Below are 22382 nucleotides of genomic sequence, written 5' to 3' on the forward strand. Positions count from 1 at the left end.
AGGGAGCACATTGGAGGCGACAGGCAGGTGTAAGTCACCAGGCTTGTGCGCTCGCGTTCAAGCCTGCGCCGTGGCTCTGCAGCACCAAGACAGCACGGCACTAGGTCGCACCGCGCAGGAGAGCTGAGGGGCTGCAGGGGTGCACTGCTGAGCCCCACGGCGCGCTCCAGGCTTGCCTCGCTCTGCTGGCAGGCAAACCGAATGAGCAGAGCACTTGCTGTATTACACCAGCGCTGACTGCCTTTATAACACGGATTTAAGTACATCCTGGAAAAGTTCTGGTGCAGTCAGGCTCTGTTTGAAGGCAAAGTGTGAAGTGTCTTTTTCCTCTGCCCCCACAGTGAAAGGGCTTGCAAGGGTCCTTAATGTGGTGTAACTAGCAGTAATTATGTGGTTTTCTGAAGGAAAAGTACATCATCAAGTTTTATAAACCCTAGATTTGTGTCAGATTTGCAAATGAGCATTACAGCATTACAGCCAACACCTTGTGGGCATTGGGAAGGTGTGGATTAATTTTTATGTGAATTTGAATTTAATTTTGTGGAAAGCCAGTTTCATGTCTCCACTGATCCCACGTTACATTTTTGTTTTATTTTGTTTGCTAAGCTTGGTATACCTGGTACATGTAAAAGGAACATAGTAGGAAGGAAACTCCCAGCACTGTAGAAGAAAAAATCTTTGTTTTGGGGCAGATCAGCAGTTTCTTTATGCCAGTGAAACACTGATGAATTAACAGGAGCTTTGCTAATTTATACCAGCTGTGCTGTATTATTTTCAAATATTTTTGCTTTGTAAGGTGCATTTGTTTACAGCAAATCGGGAAAAAGCTTATAAGAAAAGAAACAAGGGGAAAATAAGGGGAAATTATTTCTCAGTAGAAGGAAAGGCACAGAAATATCCATTGGCAATTGCAAAATGAAGTTTCTTGAATCAGTGAAGAGTAACAGAGGCCAGAGATGTCCTGATTTAGCCTCCAGCCGGCTAACATCCTGGAAAAAGCTGTTGTTCATTTTTAAACTTGTAGATTCCTTTGTGATTCTTGCTTATAATTTATGTTATCAGAAAAGGAATTATTAACCCTGTGAGGCCACTGTCAGCACATTTCTTCTAGACTGCTCTAACTATGGGTTAAATATTTTAGATAGTGGGAATCACAGTCTGATCTGCTTTGATAATTTACGAACTGTTTCATTTTGTTTTGTTGCAATTTTCATGTATCTATATCTCTATATAGATATTTTTCATTTTATATATATATGTATATGTATATATAAAATATATATAAATTTAAAATTTTATTATTATTATTATTTTACAAAAGTTAATAGCCTGTTCAAGGTTATTTCATGTGCATGGCTATCTATACACCTTTATAGTATGGAGTATGGATTACAAGTATGCATATAACGTTAATATAATATCTGACTGTATGTGGAGCATAATTGTATGTAATTAGGTTGCAGTCATTGGTCTGATGTTAGATAGTACAGTAAAAGAGTTGTACCAAGTGTTACCAGCATGAACACAGTGCCTTGGGCAATACGTTACAATGCTGTTGCACGCCTGATCTTTGAGGCTGTGCGTTTTCAAATAAATTGCTGGATGATAATTGTTTTGGTTAGGTATATAGTAGTAATTTATAAAGGCTTAGTGAAACAATGTGATTTACAAAATACACGGAATAATAAACGAGTTATTAATAGGTGAAATGAATTTTGTTAAATTTGTGCAAGGGAAAATGAAGCACATTCCACAGCCCAAACAAAGATCAAAGCTCCAGTATTCCCGCCAGGCCTGGCACACGTGCTGGTCAGGGATGGATTGATTAAAGAGCAGATTAACTCCCTGCTGTCCTGAGCTTGTCTCGGTGCACTGAGCTTGCTTGTGAACCTGGCTAGAAACAGGGCTTATCTGCACCCGCCCTGAGCTTTGTGCTCCAAACCAGTCTGGCAGGTTGCGAGCTCCCAGCTCCTTTGCTCATACTTCAGCAGTGTTTCTATAGCTGCTGAGCTGAGGCCTGACGTATGCGGGACTGGCAAGGTCTTGAATTGCTGTGTGAGAGACAGAGACACAGTAGGCTGAACATGTTACAGCATTGCCATCTTTTTTGTTTTTTACGGCTTATTGAGGTTTTTTTTTAACAAATCTGGTTGCATCCGAGGCCGAAACTGTAAACGGTGTAGGCATTCAAATTACAGCTGAAAGCAGCGATGGACATCCAGGGTCCGATTCATTTGTGGCACGGATTGGCCTGTTATCTTACGTTTTGCTACGTTTCTTGCCACTGTGTTGTGTGCAGAGAGCCACGAGTTTCACTAGGCGCTCAGCTTGCTGCTCTTGCTTGCCGCAGTCATTGAGGATAGTCGTTGCAGGGGCCAAACTGGGGTTGAGAGTGGTGGTTCAGCTGACGTGATTTCTCTGTCCTTTCGCTGCTTGGCATTCAGGCCCAGCACAGCCCTGCTGGATCCCAGCTCCCCGGAGTTCTCGGCGGTTGTTTCTGTCGGTGATTGGCTCCAAGCCATTAAAATGGAGCGGTACAAGGATAACTTCACAGCTGCTGGCTATACCACCCTAGAGGCTGTGGTGCATGTGAACCAGGAGTAAGTACTCAGCGATATAACAAAAAACTGGTAAATCTGGATTTAATCGGCCTCTTTTGCTTTGTGCTGCATATCATTGCACTCATTAAAGGAATGGAATGCCTTTCATTTGGACGGAGCAGAACTTTAAATGCCTCCACAATGCGTTCACTTATTTAATTAAACATTTCTGTACATCTGCCTTGCTTTTGCCGTGTTACTTGTGGTTGGCTCTTAATATTTTTCTCTGACATCAGCATTTGATCCACGGCTCTCAGCCCCCTGCTTCTCCTCTTGTTTTACACAGTGACCTGGCAAGGATCGGGATCACCGCCAGCGCGCACCAGAACAAGATCCTGAGCAGCGTCCAAGCAATGCGCACCCAAATGCAACAGATGCATGGCAGAATGGTTCCCGTCTGAGCCAGTACTGAACAAACTCAAGACTCTTGAAATTAGTTTACCTCATCCATGCACTTTAATTGAAGAACTGCACTTTTTTTACTTCGTCTCCTCCTCGCCCGTCGAAATAAAGATCTGCAGCATTGCTTGATGTACAGATTGCGGAAAGTGAGCCTGTGTGTTGGGAGGGGGGCCTCCAGAAATGACAAGCTGTCATTTTAAACCAGACCTGGAACAAATTGTTTCTTGGAACATACTTCTCTGTTGATCAACAATATGTAAAATACATGTATCTATATAAATATAAAGTCACATTCAAGTTTTGATGCTATGTTTGCTGCCAGATACTGTGCTTAAAAAACAGAAACGAATTACTTTCCTTCCCCCTATGACCTGTAGGATTACAACCATAGCGTTTTATTTGTGGGTGAAACCACAATTGTACATCTTTCACTGGAATGAAGAATCTCCCCGAGGATATTTTTTGCAGACTTGATGCATCACTAATACCTTGCAGAAACCTCAGTGAGAATATCATTTGGCTAATCAGTGCCTGTCGCTTAGTGATCTACCCATTTACGGGCTTGAGACATGAAATGACCCACCTCGTGGATTACTGGGCAAAACTGGACTTCTGGGAGATCATCGGCTGTTGTTGTGCCGTACTGAATCCTGCCACTTAGAGACATTTTGTGAACATCTTGCCAGTAGTCAACTGTGATAATTGTGGCTGTGGAGCTTTCAGACTTCTTTTCTCTTTCAAGAAGCAATTGCCTTTGCCACAGAGAGAAGGTCAGTGGAAATAGAGTCTGTGAAGTGTTCAGGGTGCTTTATTTCTTAAGTTGTGCTCCAATTTCATCACTATATGGAAAAAAAGTGCTGTAATATGTATTACATGGGGGTTCCCAACAGGTTTGGATAATCCTGTGCTGGTTTCCCAGACTAATGGCTTAGTGTTTCGCACTGTTTGCTCTGTTTGATGAAAGTGAAAATTGTGCAGTTTCAAAGCCTGGTCTTGCTCACAAGCTGTTGCATGTTGGCATGTGCAGATGAGGTGCTGGAGTATGTGTTGGGGCTCAGCTGAGTGGGAAGAGCCTGACCCCCCAGTTCTCACTGAGCACTAGAGAAGCCTTTATTTTTTCAGTGGAAGAACTGGATCTCCCAAAAAGGAGGAGTAGCTTTCTAAAGTACAGATACTCACAAATGTATTAAGAAGGAGAACCAGGGAGGTTTCCTGCCCTCTCCTGAGAAGTAGTGGAACTAATATTTGTGTTTTAAGATGAGTCCCAGTTGCTGTGTCAGTGGTTTTATCTGTGTGGGAGCAGAAGAAAATGGGGTTGTGCAGGCAGCCTGCCGTGTTTTGCATGGTTTGGGTGTAGGGCACAGTGACAGCTCTACGGTGTGCAGAAGTGTGACTCTTCAGACAGGGTGATCCAGTCTCATCAGCTGCAAGAATCAAATTAGCTTTTGGGGCATCCCTGTAGACTGGAGTATCAGGGCATGTGGGTCTGAGTGCAAGGCATATGCCAGCTGGCATGGTGGCTTGGGTTTTCTTTCCCAACTCTAGTCTCAAATGCTTTTCCCAGTGGCTTTAGGCAGCATGGTTAAGGCCTATGCGCACCTCTGTGTGCATGGGCAGCCAAGGTGGAGTGCAGCCGGCTTGAAAAACTGCCCTGCATCTCCTCTGAGAACCAGGCGGCAAATTGAGAGGAAGCATCCCCTCGGCTGCCGCGTGGGTGTTGCTGCTGCAGGAGTGTGGTTGGCCTTACTAGCTCACACGAGATAAAGCTTTGTTCAGTAAAGATCCAAACACACTTAGCTTGAATTCTAGTAATTTATGTTAAGGCTTCTGTAACACTTCTTGACCAGTAAAAAGGGGACCGCGAGAATGTATAAATTAGATTCTTTCTAAGGTTGTTTTGAGGACCAAATTTATACGAAGAGCTTAAATAAGAGACAGGATTGGGCCCATATTTGCTGTGATGGGAAAGAAGAGAACTTTCATGACACTGGCTCTAAAACAGACATTGTATTTCAGCTGGGCTGGGCAAAATGTCTGGAAGATGAGATTTCTATTTTGATGCCTCCGAGACTGCTTCTTTGGTCTATAATATTTTGGTCCCACTCTGCACCTGACAGCAACTTCAGAAATGATTTTAGAGGCTTTATATGTCAGGATTTTTAAAATCACTACATTAGTTCTAAATCCAGAACAGCCGAGCTGGACAAATACTATATCCACAATGTTGCTCACATCATTTTTTGTCACTGTTAACAGTGACTTGCTTATTTTAACCAGTAACTCTCCCTCACTCCAGCTTATTCAGAAAGCAGGGTATGGGGTGCTAAATTTGGACCCTGTCGAGTCATGGTAGCTTAGTAAAAACCGCTCTGCAGTATTACTCATAAAAGCTTTTCCATTTGGAGGAATTTAAGATTTCTTTTAAAAAACTGCTTAAATCGTCATGTTTTAAACCATCATTTTTCCAGCAACATAGCAACAGTTTCCTCATTTTAAAGACCCAATAGCTGTACTTTCAGCAGCAAAATCGCTTTCACTTCTTAAGTGCAGAGATTTTAAGATTCCCATTGCTGTAAATCTGTTTCATAAAGTTGAGATTGTCCTTTTCCATAAAAACAAAATGCACCCAATTTCCTGGACAATTTGAAGAATTGTTTTGTTGGCATCTAGTAACAGTTGTTCAAAATACTTCAATATTTTCCATACAAAATGAATGTAACATTTTGTCCATATAAAATGGACTGCCTCTGAAGGCAGTTCAGATGGCAAATGTTCAGAACTGCTGTTCATGGTTATAAGCTCCTTGTGATAAAATATGAGTAGTGTGAGGGCACGCACTTGAATGTGATTTTAGCTGCAGGAAAGCAGATTAAAAAATAATATGTGGCACATGTGTATGTTATATATCCATTTACATTATGGCATGGAAACAAGACCTAAAAGGGAAACAGTGTGAGGGAAAGAAGGGGACAAGGAAGGCAAAGGGTTCCCACCTGAAAAGCTGCAGCTTTGCTCTGTCCTGCTGGCAAAGTAAATTGCCTGTGAGGAGGTTGTAACAGCCATGGCCTGATTTCTTCTGGTATCTAGGCGACTTGCATCTTTCTCCTGCTTTCTCCTTCATCCTTTAGGAAATCCTTCTCCCCCAGTCTGAGAGAGATGTTTAATTCTGTGAACTTGCTCCCATCTCACCTCTTCACAGGGGCAGAGATGAGATCAGGGCTTTTCCTTTGATGTGAATTAGCCATTTTGCCAGCAAAGGAGGGGCTGGTGAACCCAAAACTAAGATATAGCAGTTGGGAAATCTAAGAGGAGGGTAGGTGTACGTCTGCTATTTTGCATATGTTTTAATATCTTTATGTTTTCTGTTGTGCAGGGAAATTAGAATTTGCTTTCGTGGCCTCACAGCCCATCCTATTGATCATACGGACCATGGAGGAACCTAAAACTAGACATGAAGCCTTCTGGATCCACAGTTACGTCTTCCCTAGCACTGATTCTGGGAGAAACACACTGAACAGTCATTGGTCTCTGAAGAGTGTGACTTTTACTTTCTTCTTTTTCTTCTCCAACCCTCTGTTTTTTTCTTCATTGGAACATAACCAACCCAGACTCAGCATCCAGTTGTCATTTGAGGAATGTACTGGGTCAAAGCCCTGCAGACTCCTTGATTTTTCTTCTCCCCTTCTGCTTTCTCTTTCTACCTTTGGTTTTATTTATATATATTGTTATTTTCTCTCCTCATCCCCCGGCTGTCACTGCTGCATCTCAGATGAATGCAGGTGACAGAGCTCTACACTTGTTACCATGGACGCCAGGCCAGGTGCCACCACAAAGAAACCAGTTGCTGTGAGCTGCCTGTATACATTGCCGAAGTGGCATTTTACACAAAACGTGCCATTGCAGTGATATAAATATATTTTTTTCCTTGAATGGATAATGGATTATTATCTCCTACAAAAGGTGCGTATGTGTGTTTGTGTGTGTGTGTGTGTGTATGTGCAAGTCACCTCATGTGCAGAACTGCCTGTGAACGCGCTGAAAGCACCTCTGAAGTGCGAGAGTCCCTCTGTCGTATGAGAGCAGGCTATAGCTTGTGTCTGCAATGGCAGCAAGAACACACACATTCAAAAAAAGTTTTAAATTTCTGTATCTGTAGGTGTGTTTTTAGCTGCCACATTAACCTTAGTGAGTAGCTCTGAAGCCTAAAACAGGGGCACTTTCACATTAATTTTGGAGTGGTGGATTACAGGATCCATAAGAGTGAAAAAGATTTTCATAACTATCATTTATTCTTCTTTCTTTACGTGCTGTTCATGATCAAAACCAACCCAGTTTCCAATGACAAGGTGATGGAGGCAACGCTTGCATATCCATCCACTGGTAACCCTGAACTGAATTTTTAAGTAGCCTTTTTTATCTACAAAAATAGGACTTCAAAAACTTGTTGAATGCGAACAAATATATGCAGTTCTTCCATTCACAGAAGCATGTTGCTCTGTGTGCAAGCTGTGAAAAATTTTAATCTTGTAACTTAATAATGAAAACAGGTCGATAGCTCCCAGCACAGTTATGGAACAAAAATACAAGACTTTTAAGGTTACTGCAGTTAGCAGAAGGGCTGCAAAAGCATGTCCTGTTCCTCATCCATGTAACAGAAAGCTGAGTGAAGTGATGCAGAAGGCACTCTTCTGGGGTCCCAAATCACTGGTACTACCTAGAGCAGCTTACTGTGCTCGGAGAATTCACTGTTAATTCTGAGCGGAGCTGTACGCTAGAGTCCGGGCAATGGACCGCGTGGGTAGCGATGGGCTCTGTGTGCCGCCTGGCTGCCGAGGGCTCCTTGCAGCCTGCCGCGAGACGAGCTGTCCCCCAGATGCACCTTGGAGAAAGCTAGATGTGCCGCAGGAGAAGAGTGCGCAGCATTGACCAGAGCCATAAAGTGGCGTCGCAAAGTTGCTTCTGTTCCCTCCTCTTTTCCCTCCTCCTCGTCCCCTTTTAGTTCGTTAAACGAGGAATTACAGGTCAGGAGAGCTGAGGGGGGGCGAACGCAGCCGTGCCGCCGGCTGAGGCCAGGCAGGGCAGGTTGGTACCAGGAGGCATGAAGGGTGCGCGGCAACGCGGCACGTGCAGCGGAGCAGCGTGGACACGCAGCAGCAGCCTGCGCTTCCCAGTTGCAGAACGTGCTATCAGCGGGACTCTGGCATGAAAATCCCCTGTTAGGAAGCTGGCCTGCTCACCACACCACTGGTTGCTGTTTGTCCAGGTTTCTTGCTGTACTAACTTTGTGATGGATCTATGTATTAAAAAATATATATGTATAAAATACAAAAGGCTGGTAAGTAACCAGTAAACAGGACTTAAAAAGCAGTATTTTTCTTTTACGTGACATTTTCATAACCAGAAAAAAAAAAATCTGAAATACTAATCAGACAAATAAAAAGAGAGTGCATTTATTTTTTTGTATCACTGCAAGTATGTTGGAATATGCAAGGACTGTGGTTACAATTAGAATGTATGAGGCATATTATAATTTAGTTCATACTGAAAAAATCTAACAGCATTTCTTGGTTCGTGCATTTGAACGATCTCTGGGTTAGATATATAGATTTTCTATTTTGTTTTAATTTGTAATTTTTTTCCCCCTCCATGAACTTTAGGTACACATAACTTATGTCATTTATTTATGGTCTTTTATACCTAGTTTGTAAAATTGTAAAATAGCAAACAATGCAAACATTTGCATTTGAAAATAATAAAGTAGTTGCTGTACAAACCTGAAATGGGCTATTACTAGATTATTGCATCTTTTTATTATTTAATGTTTATCTACAACAGATATGAGTACAGAACTCGGAGTAATGATAGTCCTGGTCTTTGCCCCCAAGGGATTAATTCTCTTCAATAGATTTCACAGGAATGCACTCCCAAAGTGCATTTTAACTGAGCAGCTCCCACGTGTATTTTAAAGCATGTTGCTTTCTCCTGTTACACAGATTCTGCAGAGCACTGAGTATTTGTAGTACATTGAAGACGCTGCAGTCAGGCTGACCTTGTTAGCAGTCCCAATGATTTTTCCTGGGGGAATATGTAGTACTTGTGGGGACGTTTGCCCAAGAAAAAACTGCAGGATCACACCACCAGTTTCCCTTGAACTCCTGGAATGCTCTGAGAATACTCTCCCTCCCCATCCACTGTCTGAACCTTTCCCTGGGAACTCTTGGGCCCTGGCAGGAGTCCAGGAGTTTTTGCGGTTTACTTTGGGCCAAGATTTCACTGTTAATACGTGAACAGGGACCTTGCTGATTCGGTGCCACGCGGTCATTGCACACAGGTGGACTGTGTCGCTCTGCTCGTGTGCTGCGTTTGTGGGTCTGGTGGCCCCGGGTCAGAGACTTGGGGCCAGCGAGAGGAGGCAGGAAGAAGCAAGAGACAGAAGCGAGGAATGAAAGGAAGAAGAGAGGCGCGAGAGCGTCGGAAGGAGCAGGAGATGGAGAGGGACCTTTCCGTGATGAAGGCTCCAAGCCAGACACTTGGAGGTGGGTATTGGGTAGAGGGTATTGTAAATGTTGCTGTAGTCCTACAGCATATGCAGTCGTGTATGCTAGGAATATTTTTATAATCTTCAGAAACTACTACTGAACGCTTTAATCTCATATCCTCAGAAGTGTTGAAACCATCTTTGCTTTTAACTCTTTGGAACGCTACAAATTATGTACAAATACAGACTTTCAGCTATAGTAATAGTCCCACGTACATGGGAGTATGCTGTGGAGTCTGCATGCCAAGAGTGCGATAGCCTTAAACCATCACATCTTAACAGTGCTGCTACTTCGTTCACAAATTGCAGATCTTCCTGGGATTGTAGCCACCCGGGTTACAGTCAGTACCCCGTTCCATGGTACCATGGAAAGCAAGGGGGCTCTTCTGGAAATGTCCTTATGCTTTTCACTTGTGTATTTGAAAATATCTAATGGAAGACTCTCAATCAGCATTAGTCCCAAGACAATCGTGCTGGATGGCACTGGACTAGCATTTTACAAGCTGGTTTATTGTGGTACTTTGTACCTGAAAACAAAGAAACTGAGTTTTTCTCTGCTTCCTAAATTCCACCATTCTGTATATTAAGAGAGACTATGTCTTAACAAGAAAAACAAATTCCACTTCACACACAATTTTTACAATTTATTTAGTTTTATTCTGACTTGAAAGCAAAACCTTTGATTTTTTTTTTAACAAGCAGAACTGTTTGAAAATCTTCAGTGAGGATTGAACGCTTGGGTATTCCCCTTTCTGATTCTCCCTCCTTTTCCCTTTCAGTTCCCAAATCTACAAAGCCATCTTATCAAAACTTTCCCCAGAATGGTTTCATTTTTTTTCAAATATATAGATTCTAATGAAAGACTGTTGTGGAAAAGACTGTGACCATCTGTAGCACGTTTGTTCTCTCTCTGCTCCTCACTCTTTCCATGTATTTTTACAGTGGCAGGAGGCAAGAGATTCTAGTTACATAAGGCATGTATATTTGCATCTCAGTGACAATGTATACAGCTGCACAGGGACTAAGCATGGAGCAGAGTGAGGAACAGGCACGGTCTATCTAGAGATACTGGGGCCATTCTAGTCACGTCAAGAAAAACAAAATGGGTTTTGACAATTGTCAGGAAAAAAAAAGGCACATTATGCTTTAAATCAACAACATGATTAAAGCTAGAGCTGCATTTTAGGCCTTGGCCTCAGTTATTTTACCCTTTCCTTTTAAGGATGTACCCTTGGGCCATGACTGAATCCCTGTTGAACGGATTACAGACCTCTGACATATCTTATTTCTGGCTGTGGCCATGAACATAATTCTTTGTTTACAAGAGCCTCCTAGAAAGTTGTATGAATATGCAGAAGTTTTCTTTAAAAAATAAAACTATAAGCTAACTCATTCCACTCCAATCAACTTAGTAAAATGTATTCTCCATGCATGGATGGAGTAAGCAGCCACAGGAATACTCCATAATAACTTACTTTAAATAGTAAATAGTATGTAGGCCAATTATATTCCAGTAATCTGCTGTGGATTACTAGCCTGTAACCAGACCAACAAAAGGTAATGAAATCCTTGTCTTTGTAGTGCTTTTTGATTTATTTATGATTCTGTTCTATAAAACCTTGTATAATGGCTTGAATGGGCTGAAGTGTTTTGGTATTTGAATACTATTTTCTGTGTTTTGGGCTTTTTTTTTATTTATTTTTTTAAGAACACTGGTCAGCAAAAGAACCCCACCATTAGGCACCCTATTGCCCTCCCACTTCTCCCAGCATTAACTTGCTTCTGCTGGAGTTGATAACTAAAATCTCGGAACCAGGCTATCTAGGGCTTTTAGGCAATTAAGGGTGCAGGCAGGTGCCTACTGCCAGCTTTTTAATGATGTTTGGGATCTGCATGGCCAAAAGATGCAGCAGCTCAGGTAACGGACTCCTGCTACTCAGCTGAACTTCAGCCTTGCATTAGAACATACTTCTGCCTAAGCTCTGGAAAGGTCTCCATGATAATCACCTGCCCAGCGAGAAGCCGTGTCAGCTGGTTTAGGATAGGGAGCCAAGATGGGCTCTGTGGCCTGCCTGCCGACCAGCCTGGGGCTTCCTCTGCCTGAGGCAGGCCTTGCCCTTGCAGCTGGTTGTCTAGATCAAAACTTCTGCTTTCTTCACAATTGGTTCTTCTCTTGCAGTCAGGATGTTAATGGGACTCTCTGTGGTGGTCCCCTGGCTAAGGAGGTACTTGCAGAACTTCTGCTTAGCTAAAGGCTGTGAGAAGGTCACTAGTTTTGGGCTGGGATCAGTGTTTAGGCTGAGCAGCAACTGCAGCTGGTCAAGCCATAGATGCTTTGAAAACGGCAGCACCTGGAAGGTTAGGGAGCACCTGAACTGGAGTTTTCAGTCTGCTTAAATCCAAGCACCCCATTAAAAACTCTGGCCTTAAACAGGGCTTTCAAATGTGCTTTGGAGCTTAATGCCATTTTATTGCCATGGGCCAATGGGATTAAATGGAAACTCAACACTTAGAAATTCAGTACAAGGATTTCCAGCAAAGCAGGGTAATGTCTGTCTCATCTGCTTGCCTGATTAATCTCTGTCTGAAAGCTTGCACAGACCTTTCCAGCCTGCATAGGATGGTAGAGTTGCATTACATGTCAAGTATTAAAGAGTATCTGTTTTCACCTTTATGAAAAATCAGTCAAGTTTTCGGGGGGAAAAATGCTTCAAGAAAAAACTGTGAGATTAAAATTGAATTATGATGTTGTTCTACACATAACAAGGCTACTGGGTTGATTAAAGTAGGAAAATATCAAAGGCATAGGAAAGATGATGCTGACAATATAAGAAAATAATAAGGATAAATGAATTGATATAGTCCCTCAGGTGATATGAACTGATTCCACTGGAACTGCCATGATTTGCATCAGCTTAAAGACCTAATCCTTTGCTATGTAATAAATGAAACACTAAGGTAAATTATGGGTCTTTTTCTCCAGAAAAATACAGATTTTAAAGTGATTTTTTTTTTTTAAGAAATCACTCAAGCAGTGACAACACATTCAGGCTGATTTTTTGGGGGAGGATTTTTTTAAATGTGGCCATTACTCATGCAAATATTTGAAATATATATTTATTAATACAAAAGTGTTATCAAACAGCAGACCAAGGTTTCTGTGGAGGCACAAAACTGCTGTCTTTGTCAGCTTTGTTTTCATGTTCTTATTAAGACTGCAGATGGGTTTTCTTTGGCCAAATGGCTAGGACTGCGACATTCCTCAGAGACCTTCGGGTCGTTTCGCAGACTCTCTTAGAGTGCTCACCTATGGCTGTTGGAGAGACAGGACATTTATGTTTCATTTGCCAACTTTTGATCTCTAGTATTCACAGATGGAGGGGAAAAAAAAAACCCTAACCACCCCCCTCACGCCATTAAATGAGTTTCAGGCTTGGGCAGGTGCACAACGCGGACACGAAGTGCTCACAATTATGCAATAACCTAAACACGGAGCAGACGGCTCAGTTATGCCTGGAGAAGCAAAGTGAATGGCTGAGCCAGGACTCCGGGTCTTTTGCTGAACTACAGATAATTCACAGAGGGGAAAGCAACCTAATAGGCTAACTATTATTTTTCAGAGGTACCAGCAGTGCACTTAGTGCTGTTTGAAGTTTTGTAGGTTCACCCATGACACTGTTTTACTCCTTGTGTGCTTCTGCCCCAGCAGCCCACTGTGCTGCCTGAGGTAGCAGGGAGAGCCCGAGCCAGCAGCAATTACTGAGTATCTGCAGTGAGCATCTCTATGCTTCCTGTGCCTGAGCATACTGCTTTCCTAAAATAACCATTACTGGCTTTGTAACTGATGTCTAGAAACTTTTTTTTTATGCATGTGTTGCTTCATTTTATCACTTGCTTTTGTGCTTCATGTCAGGCTGAATCCTGCTAAGAGATACTTCCAATATGCCCTGAATTTTGCAGCTGACCAATTTGGAGCCAGTTTAGCATCCTGATCTGCTGGAATAGATAAGCACTTTTTTTTTTAATCAGCTGTGAAAGTGAGTATAGTTGATCCAAGGGGGGAAAAAAAAACATCCACATACTGCTAAATGTAGTCAAATGTGGGTGATTGATTACTTCTACCTTACTTGATTGGCTGTGAGATTTCTAGGAAGGAGATACTATGAAATTAAGGAAATGCACACAATTGTTTCAATTTTTGGAATAATCTGCATTTTAACCTGGTTTTGGATTCAACTGTATTGTTCAGATGGGTGTTAGAGCTATGATGGATTAGAGTGGGTGTTTTTTTTTTTTTCTCTTGCTCAGTAACAAGTTAAGTGATTAACTTAAGAATTAAATTTATAGATCCTTTGAGAAGGGTCTGAGGAGTCTGCCCCAGTAAAAAGTTCCTATAGTATCTCCTTGTAGCATCTAATAATGGAGTTTTTGAAAGGGGCTCCTTTCATCCCAACAAGACAGTACAATATATATCTGTTTCTATATGTATATGAATTGCCTTGCATATGCCATACACAAGTTAAAAACGAGTGTTGTTCTGCTGTTGTCCTGGCACAGCGCTGAGCCCTGCACCTCTTCTCTCCGCTTGGTTGCACCTGTGGCTGTCTTGTAGACGGCTGGTCTAATTATGTTTGACACTGTACTGACTTGCTTGTGTGTGAGAATGTGCTTTGGAGAACATGACCGTAAGCCACTCGCTCATTTTGGATTTGCGCTTATCCATCCCAGGACCGTCCTTATGAGACAGTTTAGATACAATGGTACACTTACAAAGTGTAAGTTTTTAAATAAATTCAACTATTTTTACTTGTACAACTGAAAATGAGACACGAAGCTGTCAAGTGCTGAAGTACCATTTCTGCAGTAACGCTGCTGCCAGTGTGCATGCTCTGACAAATTGTAACGTCCTTATTGCTTATTTTCAACATAAGACAACTCCAGCTGTGAAGGAATGCACGTAACGCACATGCTTTCAGTACAGTGTAGAGCAACCTGCCTGAAGGTGCCTGAGAGAAGGCACCAGCTCTGAGTGAAGGCCTACCCTCTCGTTCTGCAGCTTTCTGCGATGTCCAGTGATGGGCCTGGGCCAGGGCCAGAGCTCTCATGGAAGAGCTGATAGAAGAAGAGCATTTTCAAAAGTGCTTTTGTACCTGCTGAACCCTGTGCTGTGAGCAATCACCTTCCCTATAAAGTGCAGGCTTCTTTCTGATTTAACCTCTTTTCTCTCATAACAATAAGCAACATTTTCAACAAAGTAACTCCTCAGTTCTAGAGGATAAGTAACTTTATGCTTAATAGCCCCTCAGGTACAAAGCTGAACTTGGTGTGTTTGGTTGGGACTGATGATAGTGTGACAGAGGGTGCCCAGATACAGAAATGTGCACACAGGAACATCTGCAGGATTGCATGTGTGAATCTTGAGTTGTGGTGTAATGATGATGACTGACAAGGAGAAGGGAAGTCACATTGCTTCTCAAAACCCTTCATATTGGCAGAAAGAGAAAAGAACCAGAAAAGAAATTCTAGCTGTGCATTGAATACTAGTGTCTATGTCCTGGAGACAAAGGCACACAGCTCCTTGCTTTATTGCTAACATGCATCTGTAGATAGACCCACATGGAAAAAAAAAGTTCTAACAGAAAAAAAGGATTTGAATTTAGAAACAAAGAGTGCACTTTTTTTTTCTTTAATATTGCATGTTTTCTTTTCCTTTATTTGGTTATTAGGAATCTGTAACTTGTTTTGTGTTGTCCAGAACACTTGATGAGTTTGTGATTTCAGCCACAGAAGTGCTAGTTGGTACTACATGGATGTTTGACACTTTGCAATGTAACACAGTCTATGCTATGTTCCCTACCATTCTCTGATGATAAAACTTTTTAAACCCATTCGTTATCTCTTCAGGGGAATTCCTCCCTGTGATGAAAACTACTTTGTTGTGGAGCTGGATTCCTCACTCAGTGATAACAGCTGTGTTTATTCTTTCAGTTGTAACTTTTATTATTCTTAAATAGCTTCTCAGCACATCAACTTCAGGTCATCTACTCTTACAGTATCTTCAAGTGACTGTCTTGCAAGCCATCAGCCTCTTTCTAAAGCATAATTATGTTTTGAATCTTGGATGAAGGCACTACAAATAAAGATTCTAGACGTTTGGTTAGTAAAATTCCTTCTCTGAGACCACTTTTTACTTGTGCATAGGTGTAGTCTGATTAGGGAGAAAAGACAAATGTACTGTTGATATTACATCTTTTTGCTACCCTGACTTCAGCTACATTATTTCTGCTTCCACCTGTGGGTAAATGGAACTGTTTGTCTTCAGAATTACCTTTGCAAGGCATATAAACCCACCTATAGTGAAAGTGCATCTAGTCTTTGCCAGTTATGGAAATGATCCGAGATATCACCCAGCTGCTGAGCATCTCTCCTAAGTGTAAACCACAATTAAGAGTCCTCCTGTGCTCTTGGCTTCCCAACTAGCCAAGCAGTCATGCTGAACTGGGGAGGAACCTATGAGGATGCCAGGCCCCTGAGGATACAGGAACGATTTTTTTTCTCCCAGACTCGGTGGCAGGACTGGGAGTTGCAATCGTATCAGCAGGTGCAAATAATGTTTCTGTATGAGTCCACATGCCATTTCCAGCTACCACCTCGCTGATCTGGTGAAGCATCCCAAGCCCGGCTGCATCCAGAATGACAAGCATGTTGGAGCTTGGCCAAGCTCCCCCAGCTCTGTCGGAGAGAATCAGCATTCAGTGCCTTGGGCTGTGTGTCTGTGCTGGGTATGTTTTGTATCAGAGTGAGCCTTTGCCTTGTCATTACTTACCCAAGTACTGGGGGTGGGAGAAAGCAGCAAGCAACAAAAATAAGTGTGGTTTAAATCAGAAACACCTGCAAAATCATGCTAAGTTTGTGTGTGTGTGTGTGTGTACATATTTTAACTGAAAACAGGGATGTATTGTTTTCTTAGGTTGTAGTTTTGCAGTTTGTTGAAAAATGATATGGTCTCTGTTCTGTCTTCCAAAAGTTAATTGTTGTCAAACACTGAGCCAACTGAAATAAGCTTTTGTTTTTCACAGTGGAGGAAGAAAAGCTTTATAGAATCATTTTGTGCTTCAGAAGTGCAAGAGGGCAATTCTGGGCCCTGTGTTTAGATTTGTATTGTATTGATCAAAGAACCTAGATAGAGTAATAAATAAGGCAAGGACTGTGGACTGTCAACAGAATCGCTAGTTTACACTCTTGCAAGTTTTACCTGAAACACACACACACACACTCCCCCTCTCTCCTCGCCCCCTCAAAAACCAAAAAAAACCCCTCACATTTTCACCTGAAAAAAATATATTAAGGCTAATTATAACATTCATTGCTATCATCTTATCACCAGTGCCAGTATTGTGCTCTTTCAGACATGTCTCAGTTTTCAATCCCTTGGTCCACTTGCTGTTGATGCCTCTTCCTCAAGTCAAACTTTGTCTGATAAAGTCCTTGCTTATTGTTGTTTTGATTGCTTCTTTCCTGAGCTCATTCCAAATTATTCATATTTCTACTCTCCAGCTTCCATTTATGTCAGTTTCTTCCTATTTTGTCATTAAATCTCCCTCATCCATCACTCTTAAATTGCCACTGGTGAGAATTTTCCATTTTCCCAAGTCCTGAATGCACCATGATTTCCTGGCAGATCCACTCTTATTACAGGACTAGAGAGACTCCTGCCTGTCATAATGACACACATCCAGACAGCATAACACTATCTAATGCAGATGCAAACATATTTCAGGAATAAATGACAAGCAGCTCTACTTAAGTCGTAGAGGAAATAAAGACAATGGGCTGCAGGGTACTGGAATGCTTCCTCAGGCTTTGCTGACCATCCTGCTCTTTCCCATACGTGCGCTCCACGTTCTGTAGATGAATTTCCCTTCATCTACAAATGAAAATTTTTATGTGGTTTTATTAAGGAACTGCACAGACAATTCACAGTGTTTGTGTAACTTACACTGCTTCCCAGCACAGGACAACTCACCAGCTGATTTTGTAACACTGAGTCTTATTTCCTTGTTGGATCTTTTGTTCATCCACCCTTTTCCTTATTGGTTCTAATTTTTATTTGCTGTCAAACAAATTTATACTAACACTAAGCCCTTTGTGCTTGGATTAGAAAGGGATTTCCATGGATTTATAAGCTTACCTTTTTAAATCAGAATGCCATGTTCGTTCATCTCATAATCTTTAATATCTCATTATTAGCAGGAACAGCATATGAAATCTTAAATTGAGCAACTGGAGGCCCTCCTTGTGGAAAAAATGTGTCCATTGTAAACTCTTAAGTCTATGTGAAGAAACAGATATGCCTCTTTCAAATATAACTGCATGAATTAGCATTCATCCCCGTAGACAAGATGAATTGCAGTTGAGGATTTACCTAGTGTCGTAGTGCACTGGTGAGATCAGAGCTCCGGTCGCTCCATTTGTTTCAGTTTGCAGCTATTTCTTTGGCCTTCAGCCTAGGTGGCTGTGTCTGGGGCTTCAGTTCAAGTGAAACTCAGTTGAAGCAGCCGAGTCTCAGCTATGTGCTCATTTGTGAATGAGATTTGATATACGTGGAATTGCTCTTTTTGTTTATATACCATTTTGTAAACCAATCCGGATTGTTTTAATTGATTTGCTGAGGACTGCAGTCAATCATTCAGCTCATGAACTGTCCTCTTTGATTCATCAGTATTTGAAATGCCGTGTGTGACTGGGCAACTGAGTTGCATGGGATTTTTTTCTCTATTGCCTGAATTAATCAAACTTTTTCAGCGGGAAATCATCCTAAAAAAACCAAAAAGAACAAGAAAACCACACAGTTTGCATTCTAAGGGCCAAGCTTCCAGAAGTGCAAAGCAGCCTTAAAAGATGACTTAAGGATTTAGCTGGGGTTCTCTTGGCATAAAGCAGCACAGAGCTAATGCAGTTTGTCTTACAGCACTTTAGTTCAGAGCAAGCAATGTAAGCAGGTATAAATTTGCGGCATTCAGAGCTGTCTTTGTTTGGCCCCATCCTACACATGGGGTTCCTGGCTCCGCAAGTTTGTCTGAAATGTGAGTGAGATGGCTGGGCGAGAATCACTACCACCCTGCGAAACCAAGGGAAACCGTGAAGAAGGAGGGGAAAAGAAGAGCACAAGTCGTAACAGTTATGACATGCAAAAATACAGAAAAGAGCGTGTTACAAAGACTTTGAAAGAGGAGAATTTGCTCATTTTTACAGCTGTCACAATACAAGGTGAAGTCACAAATTAACAATGTGCCATCTGTTCTGATGAATTAAAAACACACAACACGTTATCTATATTAACTAATTATTGAAGTAAAAAACAGTCTAAGAAGGCAGAATCTGTTGTTTGTTAAAGAGTTCAGAACACGGACAACAGACCTGAGAAGTCTGGATGTGGCCTGGGCCATACGGCAGATGTTTGTAATGTGTTACATACGTCCCTCCATGCACATCTGATTTTGCGCTGGCAGTCTGTGCTGTTATTTCATTTGATTTGTATATTTAAAAAAACAAAAGCCCCAACTCCTTCGTCATGGAAAATGAGGAGATTATTTTTTTAATCTTTGTTTTAATTGGACATCAGTAAAATGGATTCCCAACAAAGCAAAAATTTTAAAAATGTTCTACTACTTTTTAGAGAGCAAATGTTTTAAAGGGTTCAATGGACTATGTGAACCAAGTGTCAGAAGTGGGAAATTAGAAAAGGTGGAAGATGGAGGGGAAATCGTGGCAAAGAGGAATAGCAGAGCTCTGGCTGGGAGAAACAATACTGGACATTATTGCTTTTTGGGTAGAATGAAAGGGCTGTGCCCTTGGCTCCTGTTAATTGGTCTAACTAACTAAACTTAGTAGAGGATTGATCCACAGCAGCTGTAATCCTCCAGTTAAATCCTGTCCCCACTGGGAGTTTTATCATTGTCTTCAAAGGAGGAAAGATTTTAACTGGATTACTATTTTATACAATCACATTGTGAATCTCATATAGTGAACAGTAAAAGACCTCAGCTCAGCCTCAACGGCCCTGCAGGAGGGACAGGATTCAGACTGCTGTACAAACTGTAAGTGTATACTAGTTTTCTGGAAAAAAAATTGCACAAACTTTGGATAAAGCCTTTGTCCAATTTTAGTAATTTATTCCTTTTCACTGAAATTATTCAAAAGTGCTGAGTTCCCATGTTTTCAAACCCAAGCCAGGTGAAACTTCAGGTTTTGGCTTGCTTCACCACAAGGGTTTGGGTCCAACCTGTGGAAATGAAGAATGTGGTTCTGTGTGTTCATGGCAGACAACTTAGCTACTCTTTGCCAAATATATGAGCATCCAAATAAAGCTTATTTTTACTAAACGTGTCATGCACATCAAGTGACTGTTGGTACTTGCTTTTTACAAGATAAGCCCAAGGAAGCCGAACACTGATATGAGAAGTGAACCAGGCCAACCAATTCTTCTGGGGTGATGAGACTTACTGCCAAGAATGATTTAAAAAAAATATACTCTTCAACTGGACTAAACCTCCACCTGACAGGGTCCATGTAGAATTGGCCCTTAAGTATCCTATGTCCATCAATGTGATTTCAAAGCTGAGTTAGAGCAGCTACAGGGCAGACCATACGAACTATAAGGAACAGGAAAACAGCATGAAAAAGCTCTTATTTGTATATCCTTTATGCTTTTTCACAGCCTGGAATTCTGGATCCATCAGAAAGAAAGCTGCATTTAGGTTGCTGTTCAAGTTTGTTTTTGCAGTTTCAAACATTGTCTCCTCTTTATTTAAATACATGGAGTTATAGGCTGTGTATACAGACTGGTGACACATTCCTAATTCTCTTATTCACATATGGTGAATTCAAGATGCTAAGTTCAACTTCCCTTAGGAATAAACTAGGCTCTGTTCCTCAGACAATGAAAGAAATAGTGTAAGAAACATCAAAATTCCTCAGTCAACATTGTACAGATACACACAAAGCCAAGACAAACTCCCCTTATAACACAGCAAACATCCACACACTAGTGTGCAGGAAATAGGAATGGACAAGCAGAATACATGTCTCTAAAACGAGTTATTCCTACTGCAGGACTAGCTTACTTGCTTCCCCCCCCCCCCCCCCCGAAAATATGCTCATTTTTTGTTAGTGAAAAGCAACAACTAAAAAACATTAGTTCTTCTGTGAACACTTTTTGATACAGAAATGTGGTGCACTTGGTGCTGTTTTTAAAATGTCTACCTTTAAGGCGATTGTCTGTTCAACAGCTGATTTAAGATCAGAATAGCAACTTTTGGGAGGACTCCACTATTATTTTTTTTTCTTTAAAATAAGCCAAGAGTGTAAACACTATGTGTCAGAATGGTGGTGTTTTAAAGGCTTTCATAAGGCAAGATATAATGGAGAATTGCTATGTTTCTGCTTTCTTCAAGTTTTCTCTGTACATTATCCTCTACTGGTGAACCTTCCCGTCCTGATTTTTTTCCAAGCTGCTGCTTCATGCAGTTGTGGTCTTTTCAGCTTTGTCTTTAATTTCTGGGTTTTTTTTTTTTTTATTTTTTTTCCCTTTTTTCCTGTTACTGACTTCATAACTAAGGTTTTACTCCTCTGTGTGTTAGTCTGCTGCCATTTGCTGTAGTATCTGAGAACTGCAATATATCATTCTGTGTTTTCTGTAATTTTATACCAAATAAATATAGCTTTCTTTTTTATTTTGTAAGAAATGAAAGAGTGGTTCATAGCCATCATTATCTAAAAGGTTACTACAGGCTTCATAATATTGGCAATACTCTTGCAGTGATGCTGTTAGCAGAGGCAAGTTAAAGTTCACATTTCCAGCTGTAGCTTGCTGGCTCTAGGCACATTTGGTAGGGAGGGGAAGAGAGGGGCTAGACTTTAGTGGGAAAGTAAGGCAAAAAACTGTGCTGGGGAGAGCTTGGTTGGAGATGTGTATGAGGGTCAGCTTGAAATGAAAGCTTTCTTAGTCAACCTACATCCCTGCTCCTCAAAGCTCTAAATCACACAGTCTATTCTCAAACAAGTAGTTGTTTCTCTATTTGTATATTTTAAGAAGTTTTAGAAAATAACAAAATGAAATGTTCAGATTCTGCATTTCTTTGTCTGTAGGTAAGTGGCCAAAGCCACAGCAACCAGCAACCCTCAGTTTGCAAACAGATGGGCTGAGCCCCAAATGCCTTTCAATTTGCAAATTTTCAATGGGATTTCAGTTTGCAGGCTTTGGCTGTGTTAACAGAAGTGTGCATCAGGTGAATATCTTGCTATGGAAAGAGGGCTGGAGACAGAGCGGACCTTTCCCTCTTCCTCTTCCTGTCATTTCACCAAATACCCATCTAGCATGGGGCTAGCCACAGTCCAGTGCAGCATGCAACTACTTAGGGTCCTTTTGTTGTAATTTAACAAAGAATAGCACTATTAAGTCCTGACAGTAAATGTGGGCAACTGTAGGCACTGCAATCAGCAGTGCACAGACTGCAAGCTATTCAGTACCAAATTGTCAAAGACTTTAATATGAACTAGCAAAGAGCTGAAGTCAAGAGGCTGTAGCGGGAGGGCAGTTGGGCATGTTGGTACTTCTCACAGCTCTCCTACTTAGCTGGCTACAGAGAAATGGCTCACCAAATGCTGTGAAGACAGTAGCAGCTATTGATGCTAGCCAAGAGCTGAACCCCACTTAGTTCTGGCCAGCATCAAGGAGTAGCCCAATTCCACTGCACACTGTTGTGACTCCTTCTTCGCTGTGCACAGGTGCTTCATAAATCCACACGACTCTCTCTTATCTGAATTGCAATGCAGTTATT

General features: G+C 41.6%; 1 protein-coding gene across 9 annotated transcripts in view; it reads left to right on the top strand.

The window, feature by feature from the left end:
- The window catches only part of EPHA4 (EPH receptor A4), a 270547-nt gene extending 261765 nt beyond the window's left edge, over window positions 1-8782 (top strand). For all 9 annotated transcript variants that reach the window (XM_062582330.1, XM_062582326.1, XM_062582327.1 and 6 more), the window contains 3 exons: window positions 2445-2600; window positions 2887-3772; window positions 6376-8782. In XM_062582330.1, the coding sequence (XP_062438314.1) occupies window positions 2445-2600; window positions 2887-3001 (271 nt within the window). In that variant the 3' untranslated portion in view covers window positions 3002-3772; window positions 6376-8782. The remainder of the gene's footprint in view (window positions 1-2444; window positions 2601-2886; window positions 3773-6375) is intronic.
- Window positions 8783-22382: the final 13600 nt, after the last annotated feature.

Source organism: Rhea pennata, chromosome 9 (genome assembly GCF_028389875.1).
Source record: "Rhea pennata isolate bPtePen1 chromosome 9, bPtePen1.pri, whole genome shotgun sequence".
Classification (NCBI taxonomy): Eukaryota; Metazoa; Chordata; class Aves; order Rheiformes; family Rheidae; genus Rhea; species Rhea pennata.